The 23261-nt window shown below is 38.2% G+C and overlaps 1 protein-coding gene across 3 annotated transcripts in view; it reads left to right on the forward strand.

Annotated features, from left to right (window-relative positions):
- DOCK4 (dedicator of cytokinesis 4) overlaps nucleotides 1-23261 on the forward strand; it is a 479093-nt gene that overhangs the window by 403791 nt on the left and 52041 nt on the right. For all 3 annotated transcript variants that reach the window (XM_061165346.1, XM_061165344.1, XM_061165347.1), the window contains 5 exons: nucleotides 5612-5760; nucleotides 7508-7593; nucleotides 12806-12901; nucleotides 13733-13793; nucleotides 17945-18038. In XM_061165346.1, the coding sequence (XP_061021329.1) occupies nucleotides 5612-5760; nucleotides 7508-7593; nucleotides 12806-12901; nucleotides 13733-13793; nucleotides 17945-18038 (486 nt within the window). The remainder of the gene's footprint in view (nucleotides 1-5611; nucleotides 5761-7507; nucleotides 7594-12805; nucleotides 12902-13732; nucleotides 13794-17944; nucleotides 18039-23261) is intronic.

Consider the following 23261-nt stretch of genomic DNA (forward strand, 5'->3'; position numbering starts at 1 on the left):
CTTTCTCCTTTGCCTTTCACTTCTCTTCTTTTCTCAGCTATTTATAAGATCTCTTCAAACAACTATTTTGCCTTCTTGCAATTCTTTTCCTTTGGGATGCTTTTGGTCACCACCTCCCATACAGTGTTACTAACCTCTGTCTGTAGTTCTTCAGGCACTTTGTCTACCAGATCTAATCTCTTGAATCTTTGTCAACTGCACTGTAAAGTCATAAGGGATTTGATTTAGGTCATACCTGAATGGCCTAGTGAGTTTCCCTACTTCAATTTAAGTCTGAATTTGGCAATAAGGACCTCATGACCTGAGCCACAGTCAGCTTCAGGTCTTGTTTTTGACTGTAGAGAGCTTCTCCATCTTCAGCCGTGAAAAATGTAATCAGTCTGATTTCCGTATTGACCATCTGATGATGTCCATGTGTAGCGTCATCTCTTGTGTTGTTGAAAAAGGATATTTGCTATGACCAGTGTGTTCTCTTGGCAACCTCTGTTAACCTTTGCCCTGTTTCATTTTGTACTCCAAGGTCAAACTTGCCTGTTACTCTAGACATCTCTTTACTTCCTACTTTTGCATTTGAGTCCCCTGTGATTAAAAAGAACATCTCTTTTTTGTGTTATAGAAGATCTTAGGTCTTCATAGAACTATTCAACTTCAGCTTCTTTGGCATCAGTAGTTGGAGCACAGACTTGGGTTACTGTGATGTTTGCCTTGGAAATGAACTAAGATTATTTTGTCTTTTTTGAGATTGCTCCCAAGTACTGAATTTTCTACTCTTATGTTGACTATGAGGGCTACTCCTTTTCTAAGGGATTCTTGCCCACTAGAAGATATTATGGTCATCTGAATTAAATTCACTCATTCCCATCCATTTTAGTTCACTGATTCCTAAAATGCCATCTCCTGCTTGACCATGTCCAGTTTACCTTGATTCATGGGCCTAACATTTTAGGTTCCTATCCGATACTATTTTTTACAGCATTGGACTTTACTTTCACCACCAGAAACATCCACAGCTGAGCATCATTTCCACTTTAGCCCAGCCGTTTCATTCTTTCTAAAGCTATTTCTCCACTCTTCCCCAGTAGCGTATTGGACATCTACTGATCTGGAGGGCTCATCTTCTAGTATCATATCATTTTGCCTTTTCATACTGTTCATGGAGTTCTTGAAACAAGAATACGTGAGTGATTTGCCATTCCCTTCTCCAATGGACCACGTTTTGTCAGAACTCTCCACCATGACCTGTCTGTCTTGGGTGGACCTGCATGGCTCATAGCTCCATTGAGTTACACAAAGCTGTGATCCATATGATCATTTTGGTTAGCTTTCTGTGATTGTTGTTTTCATTCTGGAGGGCGTGGGGCTGTAGGTCTTGCTTCTTCTGTCTGGCCTCTGAAGGGAAGTAGAAAAGGGTGAAGTAAGTAAAGGGGTCAACAGTTTGATGATGGATGAAAACTAAATTTTTGGTAATGAGCATGCTGTAGTGTATACAGAAGTCAGAATATAATGTACACGTGAAATTTATATGATGTTACAAACCAGTGTTACCTCCATAAAAAATGAAAGTGAGTAAAGCATGAAATCCCCTCAAATTTATTTATTTGTACCTATACTTGGAAGAGTAGTCTACAAAGAAAGAGGTGATTCTCTATTGCTGTGTTCCACCTTTGCCATTCATCATGCTGCAAGGTTAAGTTTTTTCTTTCTATTTTTAGTTGAACTAACATCCTTACTAAATATAAAGTGGGCTCCTCTTCCACATTTGCAAACACAGCGTCTTATAACTGCTGTAGAAAAATCAATACTTCCCTAACAGACTGCTATGTGTGCATAAATACACAACTCCAGCAGCCCAACTAGCAGGTGCCCTAAATACTTCAAAACAAGACCATGTGGCTGACAATTAGAGATGGGGAAAGTATACTAAATCTGTGATTTAAGAAGAAATAATCTAAGTGAAGTTTATTTTCCTGCTGCTATACATAGCTCAAGATTTTGCTTTGCGGATTGGGTAAGAGTAAAATGTTCTGTGGTGGAAAACTTGTACGGTTGCACGGATTCTTTGTTTCCAAAGTGTGTTCTCAGTAAAGAAGGCTAGCCTCATACAGTCTGCACAATAATTTAAATGTGGGTATGGCTTCCCTGGTGGCTCAGCAGTAAAGAACCTGCCTGCCAATGCAGAAGACACAGGTTCAGTCCCTGGGTCAGGAAGAACCCCTGGAGAAAGTGAAAGTGAAAGTCACTCAGTCGTGTCTGACTCTGCGACTCTGGTCCATGGAATTCTCCAGGCCAGAATACTGGAGTGGGTAGCCTTTCCCTTCCAGGGATGGAACCCAGGTCTCCCGCATTGCAGGTGGATTCTTTACCAGCTCAGCCACAAGGGAAGCCCAGGAATACTGGAGTGGGTAGCCTATCCCTTCTCCAGCGGATCTTCCCAACCCAGAAATTGAACCAGTGTCTCCTGCATTGCAGGCAGATTCTCTACCAACTGAGCTATCAGGGAAGTCCTAGGAAATGACTCCAGTATTCTTGCCTGAGAAATCCCATAGACAAAGGAGCCTAGCAGGCTACAGTTCATAGGGTCACAAAAAAGTTGGACACAGCTTAGCGACTAAACAACAACATGGTTTCTTTACTGTCATAGAAAATCAGGCTACACAATACTATATGTATTTTGTTTGGACTGTGATTGAAAGAAGCCAACTATAAATGACATATTTTAAGACAATCTGGAAATTTGTAATATAGACTGGTTTTAGATTAATTTGAAGAATTACTGTCTGCCTTTTTAAAAGGTGTGATAAAGGTGTTGTGATCCTATATTTATAAAATGACCTGCCTGTGAAAGATGTTTACTGATGTTTATACAAGTAGAATGTTACGATGTCTCTGACTTGGTTTAAAATTTCTCAGTGACAAAATAGTTGGGTTGATAAGTGAAACAAAATTAGAAAAAAAAAATTGATAATTATTGAAGCTAGATGATAGGGATGTGGGGATTTATCTTACTGTTCTTTGTAATTCTGTGTACATTTGAGATTTTTCAAAGTAAGAAAATTTTAAAAGAGAAATTCATGTTGTAAAATGCCTATAAATGGAAGAGAGTTTTTAAAAAGATTCATGGATGCTCAAAGAAGTAGTGGTAAATAAACTAAGTGCATGCTAATGATGTTCTTTACTAGGAGGTCAAAGGATGCCAGGCTCAGGGAAGATTAAAAGTAAAAATTCTGTAATGGAGCAGTTCTGAATATCATTCCACCATAGCAGCTGTAGAAGGACTATCTGGCTGGCAGGAGTTTTCATTTTATTCTATATTTGTTGCTTTACTCATCCCCCTCACCCCATGCACACCCCAAAACTGTGCAAAGGATTGGTGTCTTACACAGTGTCAAGGAAGCAGAAAGGTCCTCTTGGTTATTAGTCACATGCCAGGGTGGCCACTGTTCTGTGTACAGAGTCCCTTCAGCCCATGGCTCTGCGGAAGCAGAGCATCTGTGGCTGGACTCTGAGGCCCTGCAGCCATCTCCTGGGGCAGGGTCAGAGATAAGAGTAAGGCTGGCTGATCTCAAGACTTGCCAGCCTTCATCTCTGCAGAAGTCTCCTTTCCTCTTTTCTCTTTCTTCCTCTCACTTGCCAGAACACCTTGAAGAAGCAGTGAGTGGGTTTAGACTTTTGCAAATGACAGGAAGAGTGATTGAGTTCAGGTTGCTCTGCATTCTGCCCTGACAAAAATAACTGCAGGAAGGAATTGCAAATGCTGGCTGTTAGTTACCTGCTCTAAATGTGTATGTTGGGAGCATGGGGAAAATGCAGGGAGAAGACCGTGGATTGATGTTTTTGTATATTCTGCCACAGTGAGTTTGTTGGTCTTGAAATTATTCATTCTTTTGGAGGAAAATATACAAGGGCAGGTTAATAAGGACATTTCTTTTGATGAATAAGAAGGAAGTGTTCTTGCTCTGAAGAGGAGAACTAAGTAGTCCCTTGGAAAAGATAAAATATTACCCAGGTCAAGAATAAAGTTAGGAAGGCAAAAAGAATTACAAACCATGTTTCCTCCTCACATGTAATGGATGCCTTGATATATAAGTAATTTAGAGATGATAACAAACTGCGAAGTTACTTTCAATGAAACATGAGAAAAAGAGGAAAGGACCATGTGGCGTCACTGAAGTACTGGGATTTTCAGATACAGAGGGGCCCGATAGTTGTGTCCTGTTATCATCCCATATTGAGTACAAAGGATGAGAGCCACTTTCTGAAGACATAAAAAATATCCCAAGGTGTTTGCAGTCACAAAAAACAGTGACTTCACAACACCTACTTGGGTTTGTCCATCCATCATTTTTCTTTTCTTTCCAAATTCTCTTCTTCATGTTCTCCTTCCTTTAAAAATCCCTCTAAAGTCAATACAAATTTAAACTGTATGTTTGCATCCTGGATTTATGTCTGTCCAAGTCTGTGTTCACCCTCATGCCTTCTGCTACAGAAACAAAATAGAGAAAATGATAATTAATGTGAAGATATTTAACTCCAAAATTGGCAAGTAAGTCTGAACAGCAAGATTTTGTGTGTATTCAACACTTACTAAAAAAGATCAAAGATGGAAAAATTAACAGGAGGGAAATGATCCTTTTTCATGAAGCCAGCTTTCTTCTGCTCAGCCTCCCAGGATCATATGCTTTTGTCCATTATGCAAAAAGTTGTGCATGTAATGTGCGTACATGAAATGTACATTGTACATTTTCTATAGTGTGCAGTTTTTTTATTATAAAAATAGAAACTCTCTGAGATTTAACATAGATGACTAAGGTAATAGACTGAATTCAACACATATCTGCTAGACAAAATCATCTGTGTCCACACCACCCTCCACTTTCCTTTGCTCTGAATTATCAACAGTATACTTTTCAGGACTTGCTAAATACTGTTTTGAATTCACTATTATTGCATTGTAGTCTTTTCAGAAAATTGTTCTGTTGTTGTTTGAGCCAATGTTTATATGCTACTTAGGCTGTTATGTTTATTATGTAAAGAAGGAAGACAAATTACATATGCAGATAGGAACCACCTTTTTCATATATAAAAGTCACCAGTAATATTATCACCCAGAGATAACCAATGTGGTTGCTATTAGGGGATATAACCTTTTAGACTATCATATATATATTCTTTTTAAATGAAAGATGTACCTTTGCATACTGTGTGGTGGTTTGTTTTTACAGTTAATTATATTGAGAAACTTATCTGTGTTATTCTTCAACCTCATTTTTAATGATTGCATAAGAATTTTAATATGTGAAGTGCAGTAGTATACATAACAAATTCCTGATGATTTATATAATGTTTAATTGTATCTTATGGCTTTTTTTTTAAACTGTGAAAAGGTAAATCCCTAGGTTTTGTTTTTTTTTTAATTAAAAATGATGCAGAAATACTAACTCATGGAAATCTACTGTTTATATAGCTGCTTAGAGAAATATTTTCTTGCTTGAGACAACTATAATCAATCGTGTTCTTGTGACAGTAGTTTTAAACAAGTCATATAATACTGATTTTCTGAAATCTTATTAAAACTAGATCTACAGAAAGGTAAATATTTCATTCATTTTAGGAGAGCACAAGCTCCATTTCATCCCTGCCCTGATCGGCCCCTTCCTGGAAGTAACCTTGATACCCCAGCCAGATCTCCGCAATGTCATGATTCCTATTTTCCACGATATGATGGACTGGGAGCAGAGGCGGAGTGGCAATTTTAAACAGGTAGGTGGATGTGCTCTCAGAGCAGTCAGAAGAGTCTCAGTTCTCTCAGAGGTGAGTGCGGTGGCTCAGAGATGCTCTGAGTTGAGGAATGAGCTCTGAACCAGATTTCAACCTAGGCTGCTTACTTCCAAGCTGAATACGTAGCCTTGGACACCTTTCGGGGACTGTCTCCCTGAGTCTCTGAGAAGCCCTGAAAAAAAATTTCATTACCTTTCAGCTAAAAAAAAAAAAAAAAAAAAAATCCTGTGATTCCCTAGGTCTGTGTTTAAGAACTAGCAGAAACTTTATTTGCTCCCAGCTGGACACAGCACAGAGGAATCAGACAGTTAATGATTCCTAAAATTGCTGACCTCTCAGTGGTCTGCACATTGTGTTTGGTGAATGGCTTAGCTTTAAGTATTTGATGCACAGTATGTTTTATTGCTCTTTGCTTGAAGTGCTGAGAATTAATTTAAAGGGAAAAGCAGTCAAAATTGTTGTAAAGGAAATTCCAAGAAGATGAGCATGAGCTTATCATTTCTCTTTGATACAGGATCTCCTTGTCACAGGCTCCAGTTTTGGAAAGACACTTGTTCTTATTCCAAAACCAGATCTCATAGCAGAAATCAACTGCCTTTGCCAGGGCAAGTCCCTCCTATTGGACAGCAGGCCAACTGTTCACACAGTCATGGCACTCACCTGTGTGCACTCTGCTGCATGAAGGAAGCTTCTTGCTTCTCCCTGTGAGCCCTTCTCAAGTCTTAGAAATGATGGTCAACTGTATGAACAAGCTGAATGCATACATAGAACACTCCCATTGCCAAAAGCATGACATTTCATCTGTATCAAGACCTTCATTTATTTTCAGGAGAGTCAATACATGAATGAAATCCTATTTAAAAATTATATTGGGGAAGACGCACCTTTCTTCCCTTATCTCTTTACCCATTTATTGAAATTTGATTCAAAGGAAATAATAGTGCTCAGTCCTCTGACAAAGTCAGATATCCCTCCATACCCCTAGTTGTTAACTCTCTGGCCTTGCAGAAACTCTTCCTTTCCTGTCCCCTCTGCTGTCTCCGAGAGATGAAGGGATATTTATTTCTGCTTTCCTGACACTGAAGTTCTAAAGGATTTATGTTCTTGAAAATATAAATGTTTTGACTACAGTTTTCAGGAAATATGTCCTTTCTGTCTCATGCTGCCGATTGCTGACTTAGAATATGTCTATGGATCTACCATCTGTACATGGTTAGGACAAATTCTCAACTTCAGCAAAGATTTAGTGCAACTTCAAACTGTTTTGAGAAAGAAAATAGATACAAAACACATCAAAGATTTAACTGAATGTTTGTGGATATGGTAGTTTGCTGATGTTCTTATATATATGTATGTGTGTGTGTGTGTGTGTGTGTGTGTGTATATATATATCATGATTTGAAAAAAACAAAAAAGCCTTGCCAGTTTTTACAGCTCCTAAAAAAAGAATTCAAACATCTAAGCTGGGCTGCAGGCATTTGTGTTTGAATCAACAAATAGAAGTCTTTCACGGCAGCACACGCTACCCCACCGGGAGTTTGAAGTCATGTTCCTGCATCTAAATTGGCCCCCTAGAATTCCAAGGGGGTGTCTCCGGTTAACCACAGCTGATAAATTCACAAAATTTACTGTGGCTTTTTCCCTTGCAGAAATAAATATGTTTCCATGTGCCTAGAAAATCCTCCTTGTTAGAAGGAAAGAAAGAGAGTAACATTTGGGTCTGTTTTAGGTGGAAGCCAAGCTCATTGACAAACTGGACAGCCTGATGTCCGAAGGCAAAGGCGATGAAACCTACCGCGAGCTCTTCAACAGTATGTGAGTAACATGTGTACCTCCAGTTGATTCTTTTTGGGGGATTTGGGTGTCAGTGTTAAGCAGCTGAGAGCTACAAAGATAGCTTGGGTCTCCCCAGAGTGCTTTGTCTTTGTGGAGTGTGAAATAAAGGATCATTGCCTAACTCTGGTGAATGGATCTTATTATGCTGATGATTAGACATATCTCCTTGTATTAATCTCTGATTAGGACAGGTTACAAGTGTTACATAACAAATCTCACTCTTTTCATGACTAACAATTTTAAGATTGGGGCTGCAAGATAATGATTTTCAATTGGGTAGATAGTGGGAGAGGAAAACAAAATAGTGGTGCGATTGTTGTGTTTGTGTGCAATGCTTTCCAAGATGTCCTTGGCTGATTTGCTGTTAGGAAAATTAACCTAGTTTGCATCTGTTCTTCAGCGCTTGCTTTAATTCAGCAATGCTTATTGCTCATTCAGCATTATTAATTGCTTCCTAAATGTTCCTTACTAGAATATCACAGAAGCAAATAATTTCTAGTAGATTCTGTGATTAGGATTTGTAAGGAGGATAAAGAAGTAATGGAGTATTTTAAGGAGACTTGAAGTTGTCCTTACTAAGGTAAGACTGTGATCACTGTCCCAGGATGAAGTGCTTGTTCTGAGTAGTCATTCACTGTGTAAAATGGCCACAGACAATACGTAAGAAGGTTCCAGTGCTTAAGGATTTTAATTAATAAGCACTTGTTTTCTCTACAGCTTTCTAAGGATCTTAGTCATTGTCTAACCTTTTATACTTATGAAGTGTTTCTTTTTGAAGGAAGAACCAGCTCATTGTGCTTGGGAAATGTTTGCAGTTCTTTCAGAAGTGCAGAAACAATTTAGCAATATATTTTTCTATTACAAAATATGCTTTTCCTTGTAGTTACAACCAAGTAAATCTAAAACTAAATACTACTGCTTTAGCACTGATAGCCAGATAGAAAACTCTGTAATTCATTTATGATCATAAATTTAGAGCAGCAGATATATTAATATATAGGGTTGAAAAGTGTTACTAATGGTTGATAGATTTCAACTTGCCTGATTTAAAGTCATTCTTGATGCTTTTAAGAAAATTATATTAAAGGGAAAAGCCAAGAAGGGGTATACAGATCTCTTGTGGTGGTGGTACGTGATAAAATACATTCTTTGTACTGAATCCTGAACAATGGCATTTTCTTCTGATACTGTAATTAAACTGGAACTTTTAATAATTATTCACCAAGCCTTTGTTCATTCTACTGTACAAAGCATCTGTCTTTCATGACAGCTGGAGTTTAGCAAGAATTCTGATTAAAACCTCATCCAGTATAATAAATTACTTTTGAAAACCACTCTCAATTCCGCTACTAGTCTTTGGTTTGAACAAAGAACTAAAATGAGAAAGCACTTGGTGAAATGAATCTCTTGAGATTTGTGATTAATTATTTATAATAAATTCACAAGATTAATAAGCACTTGCATAGCTCTGTAGTGCCTCTTATCTACTTTAATAAAGGCCTGATAGCATGCAATTTGGACTGCTTGTGTGTAAATATGGCTTTGAAGTAGAAGATGTACCTTGACATTAAAATCAAACCAATAATTAAAATATTAAGCCTCTATAATTAGGACTATTTTAAGGTCCCTGATTCATTCACTGGAGATTTTTATTCTTTTCTTGATTTTCTAGCATATCACTAGAAATCTTACTATAAATGTTTCTCATACTTTTATGATCAGCATATTGAGAATAAATAAAATCTAAAGTGATAATTAAATGTCATTACTACCTGGGCTCAGAAAAGAAGGGGAAAATCCAACTATATTTCAGGAAACAATAAAATGCATTTTTGGCAATAGAAATCACAAAGAATTAGGGTAATCACACTGTGTCATTGCACACATTATGAATTGGGAACACGTGCCATTGTGGTACAGATTTTCATTTTTTCTCTGTAATTCATGTCTAAAACTTCTTAAAATTTGGTCAAAAGCTGAAAGTAGCTCACTGCTTCCTGAAAATGCGATATATACTTGCCAAAATAGCCTCCTTAGAATGGAACTATAAATTTATAAAGTACAGTCCTTCCTAAGAACTCGTCTTTCCCTGACCCTCATGTTAACCTCATTTTCCCACACTACATCTTTTTGAAATAAATGAGGGTCGGGATATATTGGTTTTGATAATGCTGAAATTGTGGATCATCGCTCCCCATGAGATATGCAGAATAAGGTATCAGAATGAAATTCTGCTTCCCTGCATCCACTTCGTTGACTCCTTCAGCTTCATTAATTGAGCATCTCCCTGTGCTTGCTGGTCTTCTGAGGCTGGGGTGCATCAGTGGCTGGCTGTTGGCACACACAGCGAGGGTGCTGACAGCCTCGGGGGTCACGAAGGGGATTTCCGGAAGATGTAACCTCCACCTCAGTCCTCCACTGTGTTTTATTGTATGTTGCTCTGAATAATTCAGTAAGGCTCCAAATAATTTCATAGAGCTGTGTGTGTGTGTGTATTTGAAGTAAAGAAATGAAGTGAAAGTTGCTCAGTTGTGTCCGACTCTGTGACCCCATAGACTGTAGCCCACCAGGCTCCTCTGTCCTTGGCATTCTCCACGCAAGAATACTGGAGTGGGTTGCCATTCCCTTCTCCAGGGGATCTTCCTGACCCAGGGATCGAACCCAGGTCTCCTACATTGCAGGCAGACGCTTTACCATCTGAGCCACCTATGTATATAAAGCGTTGGCCTCCACACAATCCTGTTAAGATACAGAGAGAGGTAGAGTGAGGGTCAAATTCTGTACCCTTCATCCCATCAGAGGGGAAAAGCCTAATGAGCAAGTGTATAGTCCTGCAGGACGTTATTTATGTGGCTCCTCATTGTCATGGCAGCCAATTGCCTATGATTAGCAATAAAAAATCACCTTGGAGCCAGGAATCGAGTAGTAGGGAGATAAATTAGGAGTTTGGGATTAACACAGACGAACTTCTATATCTCAACAGAAGGGACCTATTGTATAGCACAGAGAGCTATATTCAATATCTTGTAATAATCTATAATAGAAAAGAAAAAAAGGGAGATATATTTGTATATATATGTATCTGAATCATTTTGCTGTACCCTTGAAACTAACAACATTGTAAATTAACTGTAGTTCAGTTTTTTTTAAATGGTTTTTAAAAGTTATAAAGAAATGATGCATCATTTATGCCCTTGTGACATGTATGTAAAGTTAGCGCATTAGTTTATGTAGCAATCATTTATCATTGCCTCAAAAAAAAAAAAAAAATAGAAAACTTTCATTGTTACTAGATGAGTTCCCTGTGTACTCAGCATGGGCATATTGGCATGATTATAGACCAAATTATAGACCAGTGTCACCCAAGTTACCTAGAAAGACTCTTCTTGTCTGAAAGCCTCTCCTTGTCCGGGTGTATCAAGTAAGCTTGGAGGGCCAGCTTTCCCACAGAAGGAATAATCCTGGCCAAGAAAGCAGATGAACCAGGTTCTAGGCTTGGTCCTGCTAATTTGAGTCTCAGGTTAGTCAAGGTAGCGGGCTCTGCAGAGCTGTGCCTCTTTTCGCAAGAGGATTCTGTAGCTCTGATTCCTGACTGCATCCAGGGGCTGTGCAAGTTAGTGAAGCTCATGCCTATAAAAGAAGTCTCCCATTTATTTTTAGAATTATTACTTAACTTGAGTTCTTTGTTTTTCAGCCTCTAAAGTATATGAGGTGTGGGCTGTCGCTTGGGAAGATTTCTCCATCATCCTGCCTTGCTTTGGCAGGCAGAGTTTCATTTGCGTACTTGGTTCAATACCAGTTTGGCATTTAAGCTTGAAACAGGTGCTTTTCAGAGGGTTGTTTTTTTTTGTTTTTTTTTTTTTTAAAGAAAACACATTTAGAACAAACTAGGGGACTTTCCCCTGGGGGATTAGTCAGGGCAAGCTCCATTCCTTCATGTGTTACCTCTCCCTTCCTCCCCCTCCTTAGCTTAGGAAGCAGTTCAGAATAAGCCAGAAAAACAAATGATCAGGGATGCCTAGGCACCAGATGAGGAGCCAGGACAGAAGACTGGGCACTGGAAGGTCAATGGCAGAAAGAAGGTGGGGGGAGCAGGAGGGACAATTGAGAGAGAACATAGCCAAAGCCCAAAAAAAGAAAAAAGCTTTGACAAAATAGCTTTTTTTTCCTACTAAGCACAATACAGGCTAGACTGAGATGGTACTTGTGAAAAAAATAAAAAATGTCTTCTCTCTCTGTTATTCCTGAATCCAGGATAAGAGGGAAACAAGATTTTAGAAATAATCATCATTAAATTTAGGAGGACAGAGTATCCTCATGTTGTCATGCCTATGTTCTTTTTTTCTTTTGGGGAAAGTTCAGTCTTAAAGGGGTTTTGCCAAGTATATGGTTAATTTGCCAAGAGGTGGGAGTGAAAGTAAAAAGAGATCCTAATTATTATGATTGTTATTGTTTTGTGTTTTCATAGCAGTGCCTCTGCTCCAAGGTGCTTAAGATTAGGGGAAAAATGTAGGAGGAGAGATGTGGTTCGGTACTTGCCATCAATCTGCTGTAACAACCACATAGAAAATCCTCGGTGATTAATGACAAAATGAATGAAACTGTTGAGTGAGTGCACAGATAGTACAATATGTATTGAGTGGGCAAATGTTAAGTGAAAGGAAAAAACGCAAAACGTCATACCGTCTGTACAAGGATTTTCCTGTAGCAGTTGCATTGCAGTAAAATTGCTTGGATGAAGATGCATTCCACTGAGAGGTAGGAAAACATTTTTGTGTGACTAAAGCAAGATCTTACTTAAAAGTAAACTTTGAGGCACTTCTGTTTTTGCTCTTCTCAATGTTGTTTGCTGTGGGGAGGCACAAGCCCCTAATATTAGTGGAAGAGAGAAGCTAGGAAACAATGTCTTTGAGCTCTGAGGTGCTTGCATATTTTGAAAGTATGATTTATATGCATGTGTTCGTATTTGATGACTTGGATAATCTGAAAATCGATTTGCTTTGTCAATGCTTCCTGGATTAGAATTCCACTCTTTGGTCCCTATCCTAGGTAAGACATTGTTTGCATCGTGGTACTTGTGAGATGTTGCGGTGGTTGCTAAGGCATTTAAGGTACTGATGAAAGTAAAATGGTTGTCATGGTGACTGATAAAAATAAATGTTGAAAATGCCCTGGGTTCTTTCTTTTCCAGTCTACTAAAGAAAATTGAGCGGGAAACATGGAGAGAAAGTGGCGTTTCCTTAATCGCCACTGTAACTCGGCTGATGGAGAGGTTGTTAGATTACAGGTAAGCCCTGTTTCCCAGATACACTGCGCTCCAGTTAGGAAGTAGAAGAGTCAGAATACAGTTGCACTTGAGTTAATCACTCAAAGAACTGATAATCAGACCATGGAACCTTGTGCAGTAAAATAGTGGACTTTTAACTAGCTAGCTCAGTTTCCTCTGTGTTTGTTTTTCCTTTTTTAATGTTTTGTTCTGGGGTTTATGCAGGTCTTTTAAAGTTTGAGTAAATTGAGAGAGTCCTGTTATTAAGGAAATCCTTTGTTGCTGTTTTTGAAACTCACCCATTAGAATCAATAGACCCATTCATCTTAGTGTGACGGTGTTGTAACAAGGAATTGTATAACCATGCTGCTTTCTTATAGAAGGAGAGAGGGAATGAAACTCACACCGTTACCTTTCAGAGACATGATTTTTTTATTTTGAAGTGATCTAAACTGTTGAAGCAGGTCATCCCACTTAAATGCATGGTATTTTAAGAAAAAAAGCCTCATTGTTACTGCTGATGGCCAGGCTGACCGGCTCCTTTTCAGCCCAGTGAAAGGTGTGTCACAACATCCCCTCACTCCTCCTCTTCCGTAGCCCACTGTCTGTTGAGAGAGGGCACAGCCCACCTGGAAGTGAAATCTACAGTCACACTGGTGCTCAGGGAGGTCTGACCACCGCCACCCCCCCCCAAACCCCAAGCCTCCTGGGGCTCTGGCCTCCTTGATCCAAACAGCAACTTGCAAATAGCCTCTAGTCTCTGACAGTTTTGTTTTTTCCCCTAGAAGAACAAACTGTTGTTTGCCCTTAGGAAGGAAGTTCTGAGTTCTGACTCTTGCTTCTTGTTTTCAGGGACTGCATGAAAATGGGCGAGGTAGATGGCAAAAAGATTGGCTGCACCGTGAGCCTCCTGGTTAGTCAATGACTTCCCTTTTCCTCCTTGCATTCTAATGTTTGCTTTTTCTCAGAGATTCTATGTCTTGTTTTTTTTCCACCATAGTGTGTCTTTATCTGAGTGTTTCTTAGAAGAGTTTAGAAGTGTTCTTTGCTTTAGTTTGAATTAAATGCTAGAGAATTCTCAGCTCCCCAGTGTTGCAGAAAGTACCCACTGTAAGATCCCAGGGTGATGCCAGCTTCTCCCTGTTGTCTAGCTTTTCTGCCCTGGAGTCCTTTGTTGCTCTCCTAGGAAAAAGGATGATGTCCCTGGGAAAAGGTCTTTTCACTTCTGTGTAAACAGTTCCTTTCTACCCTGCTTATATTTATTCTAGATTTTAATAAATATTAATGTTCCTTTCTGAACGAATGACAGTTTTCTGTTTAACACACATATTTTCACTCTATAGCATCTTTGCAAATTAAAGCCATCTGTGGTTAAAGTTTGGACTATACCTGGGATAACCATATAGTTTCTCATCCAAACAAGAAATTTTTGAAAATAAAAATCAGTATCATAAGGATAATAGGCTACAGCAGAACAGTTCTAGGAACACAAAATTTATCCTGAAAGTTCTCATAACTAATTATCAAATAGAATGGTATTCTCACTACAGAGCAAAAGAAGGACTATACATTTACATTCCTTTTTCAAATTTTGGTGTAGGATAAATTGATGCTTTTAATAATTTACATTGATCAGATTTAAAATGCAAGAATACTCTGTGACTGTTTCTGGTTCTAAATTTGTGTATATCATGGTTTCTTTTTCTTATTTCGCAGAATAGGTATACCTCATCATCTATCCTAAGTATTTGCACAAACAATTCTAATTCTTACTCTGATCCACGAGTCTCTTACATCCATGCCTTTTTGTTCACTATTTGCCTGCACCTTAAAATTTTGTTTTTTCCCCAATCTGATTCTGTCTTGTCTTAGCTCATTGATTTCAGATTTTTTTGTTTTGTTTTGTTTATTCCCCTCACAGTCCCTCTTCAGAGCTCAGAATTTTTACTTTCTTAAGACTATCTTTTTCCTTTATTTCTTTTCTCGCTGTACTGTTCATCACTGAGTATATGACTTTATCCTTTTTTTTTTAACCACACCCACCACTTCCTCCTCATTTTTGCATTTAATTGTTACATCCCACCTCTGATACCAGGTGCTAAAAATAGTGAGATCTGAGTATCCTTTGTCAGGCCACCTCTTGTTATGCAGTTTCTTCCATAATTTTTATCATCAGACCCAATAGTAACCTGCAGGCCATCAGGCCAAGCTCATGGGGTCAGCCCATTACCTCTCCTCTTGGCACTTAATGTCTAACCTTGAGCAGAGTCATTCCCACTTCTAAATTTCCTTTCTGTGCTTTCCCCACTGTTTGCCAGCCTTTGACCGTGGTCAAGGTCCTCAGCCTGATCTCCTTCCGTGTCTCTGCTTGTACGTCAATATTTGAGGAAAGAAGCCAAGTACTCTGTCGTCTTCAGGTTTTCTCAGCCTGTCTCCTTAATCCTGGCTCTTCCCCAGCTCCAAGCCCGAAATCTCATAAATAACCTCAAAGGAAAGCCTTTACCTTTTCCTGAAGGAATCGTCTTCCATTGTCTCCATCTGCTTTCACAGCACCCTCTGTGACCTTGGGAGGTACACTCTTAAGTGTAGACTCTGGGTCCATTTCCTCAACTGGTATAAACAGAAGATATCATTTCCTCTGATTAAAGACTGAATACTCTTGACCTACATGTGTTTACTCTAGTTTCCCAGGAGGAATGAGCCAGAGACAATAAAATCTGTGGCCCCCATCAGTGTTCACATGAGACAAAGAATCTATCTTGTTAGTTTTGCACTGACCAAGAATAGTCCTTATAGGAAATGCTAACATTTTGAACACTGTTTTAATTTCAACTGCACAGGAATACTTACTATTAAAGGACCGAATATATAGCTCTGAAGCTGATCTTTTTAGCTTATACTCCATATGGAAAGTTTTCTGATGTTTTCTAGCTGCAATATGCTTCTCTTTAATCACTCACTTCCTCCTGGAGATTTTTCTTAACTCTTTGGAAAGATCAATTCCAGATTGTCTTCAGAGGAACTCTGACTTTCTCTACAAGCTCTGAGTTAAACGGTAGTATTAGACTGCTAAAAATGTGTAATCTTTGACATGACTAAAACTAGGAAATTAATTATTGTTTTGTTCTTTCTGTGACTAGTTTTGCCAGACATACATGAAAGAGACTCATCTGCTGACTGGAGATATCTTTTCTTTCTTTTTTTTTTAAAGAACTATTATTCATTTACAGAATGATCAGTTATTTTGTTCCCAAAGAAATCTGCTTCTTACCAGAAAGCTATTGGGAAAAAACAAAACAAAACATTGTTTAATAATGTAAAGATCTGCTATTGAGTGGTTAGATTTATGTTTATGGTACAATAATTCTTGCTAATTAAAATGATTTTGGTTATAATAAGAGAGAGGTAAAGAGCATTGTTTACTTAGCTTTTTAAAGAATGCTAAGATCTACAGGAAACTGTAGCCTACCAGGCTCCTGTCCATGGGATTCTCCAGGCGAGAATGTTGGAGTAGGGTGCTGTGCCCTCCTCTTGGAGATCTTTCCAACCCAAGAATTGAGCCCAGGTCTATTATGTCTCCTGCATTGGCAGCTGGGTTCTTTACGATTAGTGCCACCTGGCAAGCCACCCAAGATTAGTGCCACCCAAGATCTACAGGACACAAGAGGAAAGGGAAAGGATAATGGTATCAATTGGAGGAGATATTTTTCTATGATGCATTCAACTACATGTCAGCTTCTTGAAGTTAGATGAGTCCTCATACTGAAGAGTGGATACCTATTAGGTAGTGGCCACAAAGCACATTGACAGGAGGCCCTCAGGCTTCAAGCCCGAGCACAGTTAAGCAGCCACACTGGCTAGTTTGGTCTGTAACCAAAGCCCTCTCTAGCTAATCAACTTTAGAAATGTTTAAAATTCCTGGCCTTTCCCCCCAGAAAAACCTGTTACTCCTTCAAGTCCACAGATTTGTCTCCCCATCACTATTCATTTTTCATTCTCCACACCAAGTAGCATCTGTCACAATAATAGCAATAGTAATGATAGCGGTTCAGATGGCTGTGAGCAGAGATTTCATAATATCTGCAGTGATCTGCTTGCTGAAGGAGCCTTATACAGTGCCTCACAGCCTCATGCTTTTGCTGAATTCCAACTTCTTACACTTTTGCTCCTATGTTTACAAAGTTCAGTGAGGACTAACATACTTCCTATGTTAGAAAACTGATATTGATAAATAGATGTGGCGACCTGTAATGTAAACATTTAAAATGACAACATAATGTGTTCAGTTAAGTGAAAGTTGAGTTTTTGATGATGAATGTTAAACATTTTAGAGAAGTTTAGATAATATCCAGATACTTTGTTTTCATAAACCAAATATTTCCAGTAAGCCTGCCCTTGTAGCAATAATTTGAAATAAAATCTCTTACAAATCCCTTTATGTTGTAGCCATAAACTGGAAACCTTTAATTCACCATAAAATAATTTTAAGATGAAAGAAATTATCCTTTGACTATCAGTGATCAAATGTAATAAATAGGTTAATATCTTAACATATTTTTAATATTTTAGTTGAATTTTTAGAGTAGTTCATTGGCAGTTAAACTTAACCAAAAACAATAGAAAGTAACAAAAGAAATATGAATCAGTGGTAATAACATCCCCCCAGGAGTTACCAGCCTATCCAGTTATTGGTAGGTAATTTTTAATACAGACAGTGTTGAATTAAAGATACGTCACTGTCTTTTGCACTTGACTGGCAGTCCAAAGGTTAAGACTGCACTAACAATGCAGGGAGTGCGGGTTCTATCCTTAGTCAGGGGACTAAGATTCCACATGCCATGTGGCACAGCCAAAATAAAATGAAAGAAATGTCAAATATATATATATATATATATACATGAATGACTGTGTCCCTTACTTAATTTTGTAAGACATTTGTATGAAAAATTTGTCTGTTTTCTTGGTTAAAGACATGAAACTTCAAGCAGAGTAAAGGGTAGATACCTGCCAACCTAACTGTTGAAAAATTATCCATACTTATACTCTTTTTTTTTTTTCTCTTAGAACTTCTATAAGACTGAACTGAACAAAGAGGAGATGTATATACGCTACATCCACAAACTCTATGATCTGCACCTCAAAGCACAGAATTTCACAGGTAATTGTGTCTTTTGACTTGCGTTGGGGGAAGTGGGCTGGTCATTGTTATACTAAATATAATTCCTCTGTTTTTTAAATTAGAGCTGAAGACTCAGCCATTTCTCCTTTTAAAATTGGAATTTGGAACTGGAATATATATGTATTTTCTTTACTATATCTATTTACGTAATTTTTTAGGAGTTGGCTTTGGGATTGGTTTTTGAGTGGTTTATAAAATACACACCTAGCTTTTCACAGTCTGTTTAGAGTTAGTATTTCACCACTTCAAGTTAAATATAGGAACTTTACAACCTCCCCACTGGACATTGTAATAGTCATAAGCATATATGTATGTACATTGAAAAATTCCATTGTACAGTGTCATAATTTTTAAGTCATACCTATTTTAAAGAATTTAAGAGGATAAAAATTATCTATTATATTTACTCAAATATTTACCATTCCTGTTGCTCTTTCTTCACTCATGAAATTCTCAATTTTCCTCTGTTAACATTTTCATTCAATCTCCAGAACTTGTTATAGTATTTCTTTTAGAACAGATCTAGTAGTGAAGAATTCTTAGTTGTCCTTCATCTTTATTTTACCTTTATCCCTGAAGGAAATGTTTGCTGGATACAGTTGGACAGTGTCTTTGTATCAGTACTTTAAAACTTTTATTTTCTTTTGGCCTCCATTGTTTTTGATGAGAGTTGTAGTCATTTAAATTGTTCCCCTGTATGTAATGTGTAATTTTCTCTGGTTGCCTTTAAGACTTTGTCTTTGTTTTTCAGCACTTCAATTATGATATATATATATATCAGCATGGTTTTTTTTAAGTCTATCCTGGTTGGGTTTGCTGAGCCTCTTGGATCTCTAAACATTTCTTTCACCAAATTTGGGAAATGTTCAGGCATTATTTCTTCAAATATATTTTCTGCACTGATTCTCTGTTTTGGGACTCCAGTTTTATGGATGTTAGACCATTTGGTATTGTTCTATAATTTCCTGGGGTGCTGTTTTGTGGGGGGGGGGGTTTCAATTTTTTTATTCTTTCTGTTTTTCAGATTGGATAATTTCCATTTATCCATTTTCAAGTTCATTGGCTCTTCTTTATCATTTCCATTCAACTACGGAGCCCTTCCAGTAAAGTTTTAATTTTTTTAATTTTTTATTATTTGTCTAAAAGTTTATTTAGTTATTTTTAATAGCTTCAATGGCTTTGCAAAAATTTGTATTTTTCTCTTCATTTCACAAGTGTTCACTTTTACTTCAAGTAGCACGGTTATAATAGCTGTTTCATAGTATTTGCCTATAATTTCAACAACTGAATCATCTTAGAGTTGGCATCTGTTAATTGCTTTTTCCCTCTGAGATTTATTTAGTCTTCCTGGTTCTCTGAATGTCAAGTAATTTTGGATTGTTTCCCAGACATTTTGAATATTGTGAGATTCTGGGTTTTGTTAAAATCTTAAGAAAATCAATCCAGCTAAGTTCAGACTTAAAGTCCCGAGTTACCTTTTGAAGGTCGGTTTAGTTTTCAAAGCCTTTGCTGCACTTCCGTGGTCCTTCCTGCTTGTGTGCCCCCTGGGGAGAGCCTGGGACAAGGACAGTTATCTATACCATAGTTCATTTATCAAAAGCTTTGTTATGTTGATTCTGATTCATTCTATACGTGTACAGCTTAAGGGTGAGCCCAGGAAGTCATACACATAACTTGAAGATTCCTTTCTCCATCTCCTTGCTCCCTCTGCTCTTTCTCACTCTTAGCATCTCGCAAGGGCTCCTTTTCCCGATACTCTCGCTTCATCAGAGCCGAGGACTCAGAGCCAAGACTTGATCCTCCACACGATGATCTACTATGTATAGTCGGCCTCCCTGGTAGGGGGAAGGCAGTGAAAGAAAATAGAAAGATGGAAGCTGCCACTGTGACTGCCCCTCATGTCACAGTGCGGGTTTGCAGCTTTGTTCCTGGGTCTCAGAGTGGACCCGAAGAACACAAAGTACTCCATCGCACAGAAGGTCCTTTTCCCAGTTCTCTGACTAGAGGAGCTTTTTCTGTCTGTTTTCCATTCGAAGTTATAAGAAACAGGGAAGGCTAAGCCTGGAGATATAAAAGGCAAAAAGGTAAAAACCAGGAGCTCACCACTCTGTCATCCTCCTTTGAGTATTGATTTTCCTGTTTTGTCTACCTTCTCGTTTACTTTTCAGAATTCTCTAACAGTTGCTTTATATATTCTGTCTTGGGCTTTTAGTTGAATCAGTGAGAAAAATACACTAAAATGTGCATACCACGTCTTAACCAGAATGAGAACCCTTTAATTGGATTTAGAAATTACAAATCTTAGTTTTTTGGCACGCTGTTCTTCCAAGGAACTCCTGAATCTTGGTTCCTCTGCCAGCTTTGAAAGAGTAAAGGAACACTTTCTGAAGTGATGCTCATGTTCCCAAGATTTAAGCATGCCTCTAGCTAGGTTCCACTATATCCGTTAAGAGCATTGCTTAAAAGTTAAAAGTTTCCAGTTCTTGACTCAGACCGGAGACCTTTATGATATCTTTGATACCTCTCATTCATGAGGTGCTATTGGTTCTGCTTCCTAAAAATGAAAGCCATATCCTTTCTTATTGTTTCCAGTTTCACTGCCTCAATCAGGCCTTCATCGTCTCTCTCTTGGACTGCTTCTTTTTTTTGTTGTTGTTGTTCACACTTTGCTATTTTTTTTTTCATTTATTTTCACTAGTTGGAGGCTAACCACTCTACAACATTGTAGTGGTCCCTGTCATACACCGACACGAATCAGCCATGGATTTACATGTATTCCCCATCCCGACTGCTTCTTAACTATCCCGAGTTATTCACTAGAGCAGGGATCAGTAGACTTCAACCTGCAGACCTGTCATTTGATTTTTTAAAGAATGTTTTATTAAAACTCCAGCCACACCCACTTAATTACATATTGTGTATGGTTGTTGTAGCACTCAAATGGCGTAGTTGAGTAGTTGCAACAAAGACTGTGTGTCCTACAAGCCTAAATTTTTGACTGTCTGATCCTTTGAGAAAAAACTTTGTCACCCCCTTCTCTAGATGTAACTCTACCAATTTATGTCTTCTACAAAGTAAAGCTCAAAGTCTTTGTTCAAGGCCCATCATAATTGAAGCAACACCTGTCCATTCAGCCTAATGTATTCTTGTTTACCTCTAATACTGTGTTCGTTCTTTTTATCCTTCAGAGCCAGCTCCTATGTCATCTTTTTCATGAAGCCTTTATCTTCCTTCTCTCTCCCTCACCAACTCCATGAGCTCGCACCCCCTGCCATGGGCTGAATTAATGTTTCCTACTCTTTTCCCATTGCAGTTTTTTCAGGTTTCCATTCAAGTATTTATCATATCATTTTATTCATAGTTATATAACAAATGTGTGTGTGTGTGAGTGTTGACAAGCAGGTAGGTAGGTAGGCTGAGAGATCTTTAGTTGAAGGGTAAATTCCTTGAGGACAGAGATGATATTTTCTTCTTAGTCTTCTCAGTTCTTAGATTAGTGCCTAGTGCTGTGAGATTTAGATAAATGCATTACTAAGAATGCACTCAGATTTTAACACCCCAAGAGCAGATTTTCCTCCTTTAATATTGTTAATTCCTCAATCACCAAGGAAGCCCCAGTATCTCCTCACACAGACGTCCTGATAGTCTTGATAAAATAAACCAAGATTTTTTAGCTGACTCTGTTGTCTAGAAGTTTAAGCAGTCATTTTAAAGTAGTTTGTAGCTAATATTAGAAAAATGGTAACCTGTTTTTTGTTTTTTTATCTGTGAAAACAATCTGGTAGACTTGTTTAATTTTGGAGCCCATAAAAAAAAAAACAAAAAAACAGAAGACATAAGAGAGGGAAGTGAGGACAAGCTCTTGCAGATATGTAACAGATATATTTTGGTTTTCTGAAACTCCAAATCTGTCACCTTAAATTTTGAAAATGTGTAAATCTTTTTTCTTTAATTTGTTTACTCAGCTTGGAGTTTTTATGTTCCCCAAAGCCATAAGAAATAAGTTATTTTCCCATATAACATTTTACTCATTTCTCCTCTGTCCTCATTTCTGTGGGTCCTTGGAGAAAGTGGAATTGATGGAAAAACTTCTGTCTTTACAGGATTTGTTTCTTATGGCTTAACCCTTTCCAGCCCTCTGTGACAATGCCCTCCATTGCATGATTCGTCTCCACATTTATCCTGTGTTACTTCTTTCTGCATATTGATATCTTCCCTGTGCAATTCTCAAAATGATGGAATGAGATGGCCCATATTTAATTATGTGAGATGGCCTTTTGTTCAAAATTATAAACACCTTTAAATACATTGTTCACAATTTTGGATGTGAGTCATCTTTCTCTTTTCAGTATGTAATACAGTCTTCTAAAGATACATAGGAATAAACATGCAACATATTGTAATAAAACATCTTTGATGTGCCGATGTTTTCCAAAAACCTCAGTAGTCTGTTGCTGACACCTCAGAGGCATGCATTTCCTTTAATGAACGTTTTCTGCAGTTTCCTTCACACACACCCGTTTACCCCTGATATACATCGTTATCTTCCGGAATCAAATTCTGATCCAGGTGTAACTTGCTTTCACACTTTCCCATGTCACCCACCAGTCATTTGTCAGCTTGCTCTGCTGGCCTGCCAGTTGTTGTTCATTCACTAAAGTCATGTCTGACTCTTTGTGACCCCATGGACTGAAGCACGCCAGGCTTCCCTGTTTTTCATTATCTCCTGGAGTTTGCTCAAACTCATGTCCATTGAGTTGGTGATGTCATCCAACTATCTCATCATCTGTCACCCCCTTCTCCTCCTGCCATCAATCTTTCCCAGCATCAGATTCTTTTCCAGTGAGTCAGCTCTTCACATCAGATGGCCAAAGTATTGAAGCTTCAGTTTCAGCATCAGTCCTTCCAGTGAATATTTAGGGTTGATTTCCTTTAGGATTGACTGGTTTGATCTCCTTGCTGTCCAAGGGACTCTCAAGAGTCTTCTCCAGCACCACTGTTCAAAAGCATCAATTCTTTGACACTCAGCCTTCTGTATGGTCCAACTGTCACATCCATACATGACTACTGGAAAAACCATAGCTTTGACTAAACCAGACCCTGGTCAGCAAAATGATGTCTGTGCGTTTTAACACACTGTCTAGGTTTGTCATAGCTTTTCATCCAAAGAGTAAGCATGTTTTAATTTCATGGCTACAGTCT

This window comes from Dama dama, chromosome 18 (assembly GCF_033118175.1).
Source record: "Dama dama isolate Ldn47 chromosome 18, ASM3311817v1, whole genome shotgun sequence".
Taxonomy (NCBI): Eukaryota; Metazoa; Chordata; class Mammalia; order Artiodactyla; family Cervidae; genus Dama; species Dama dama.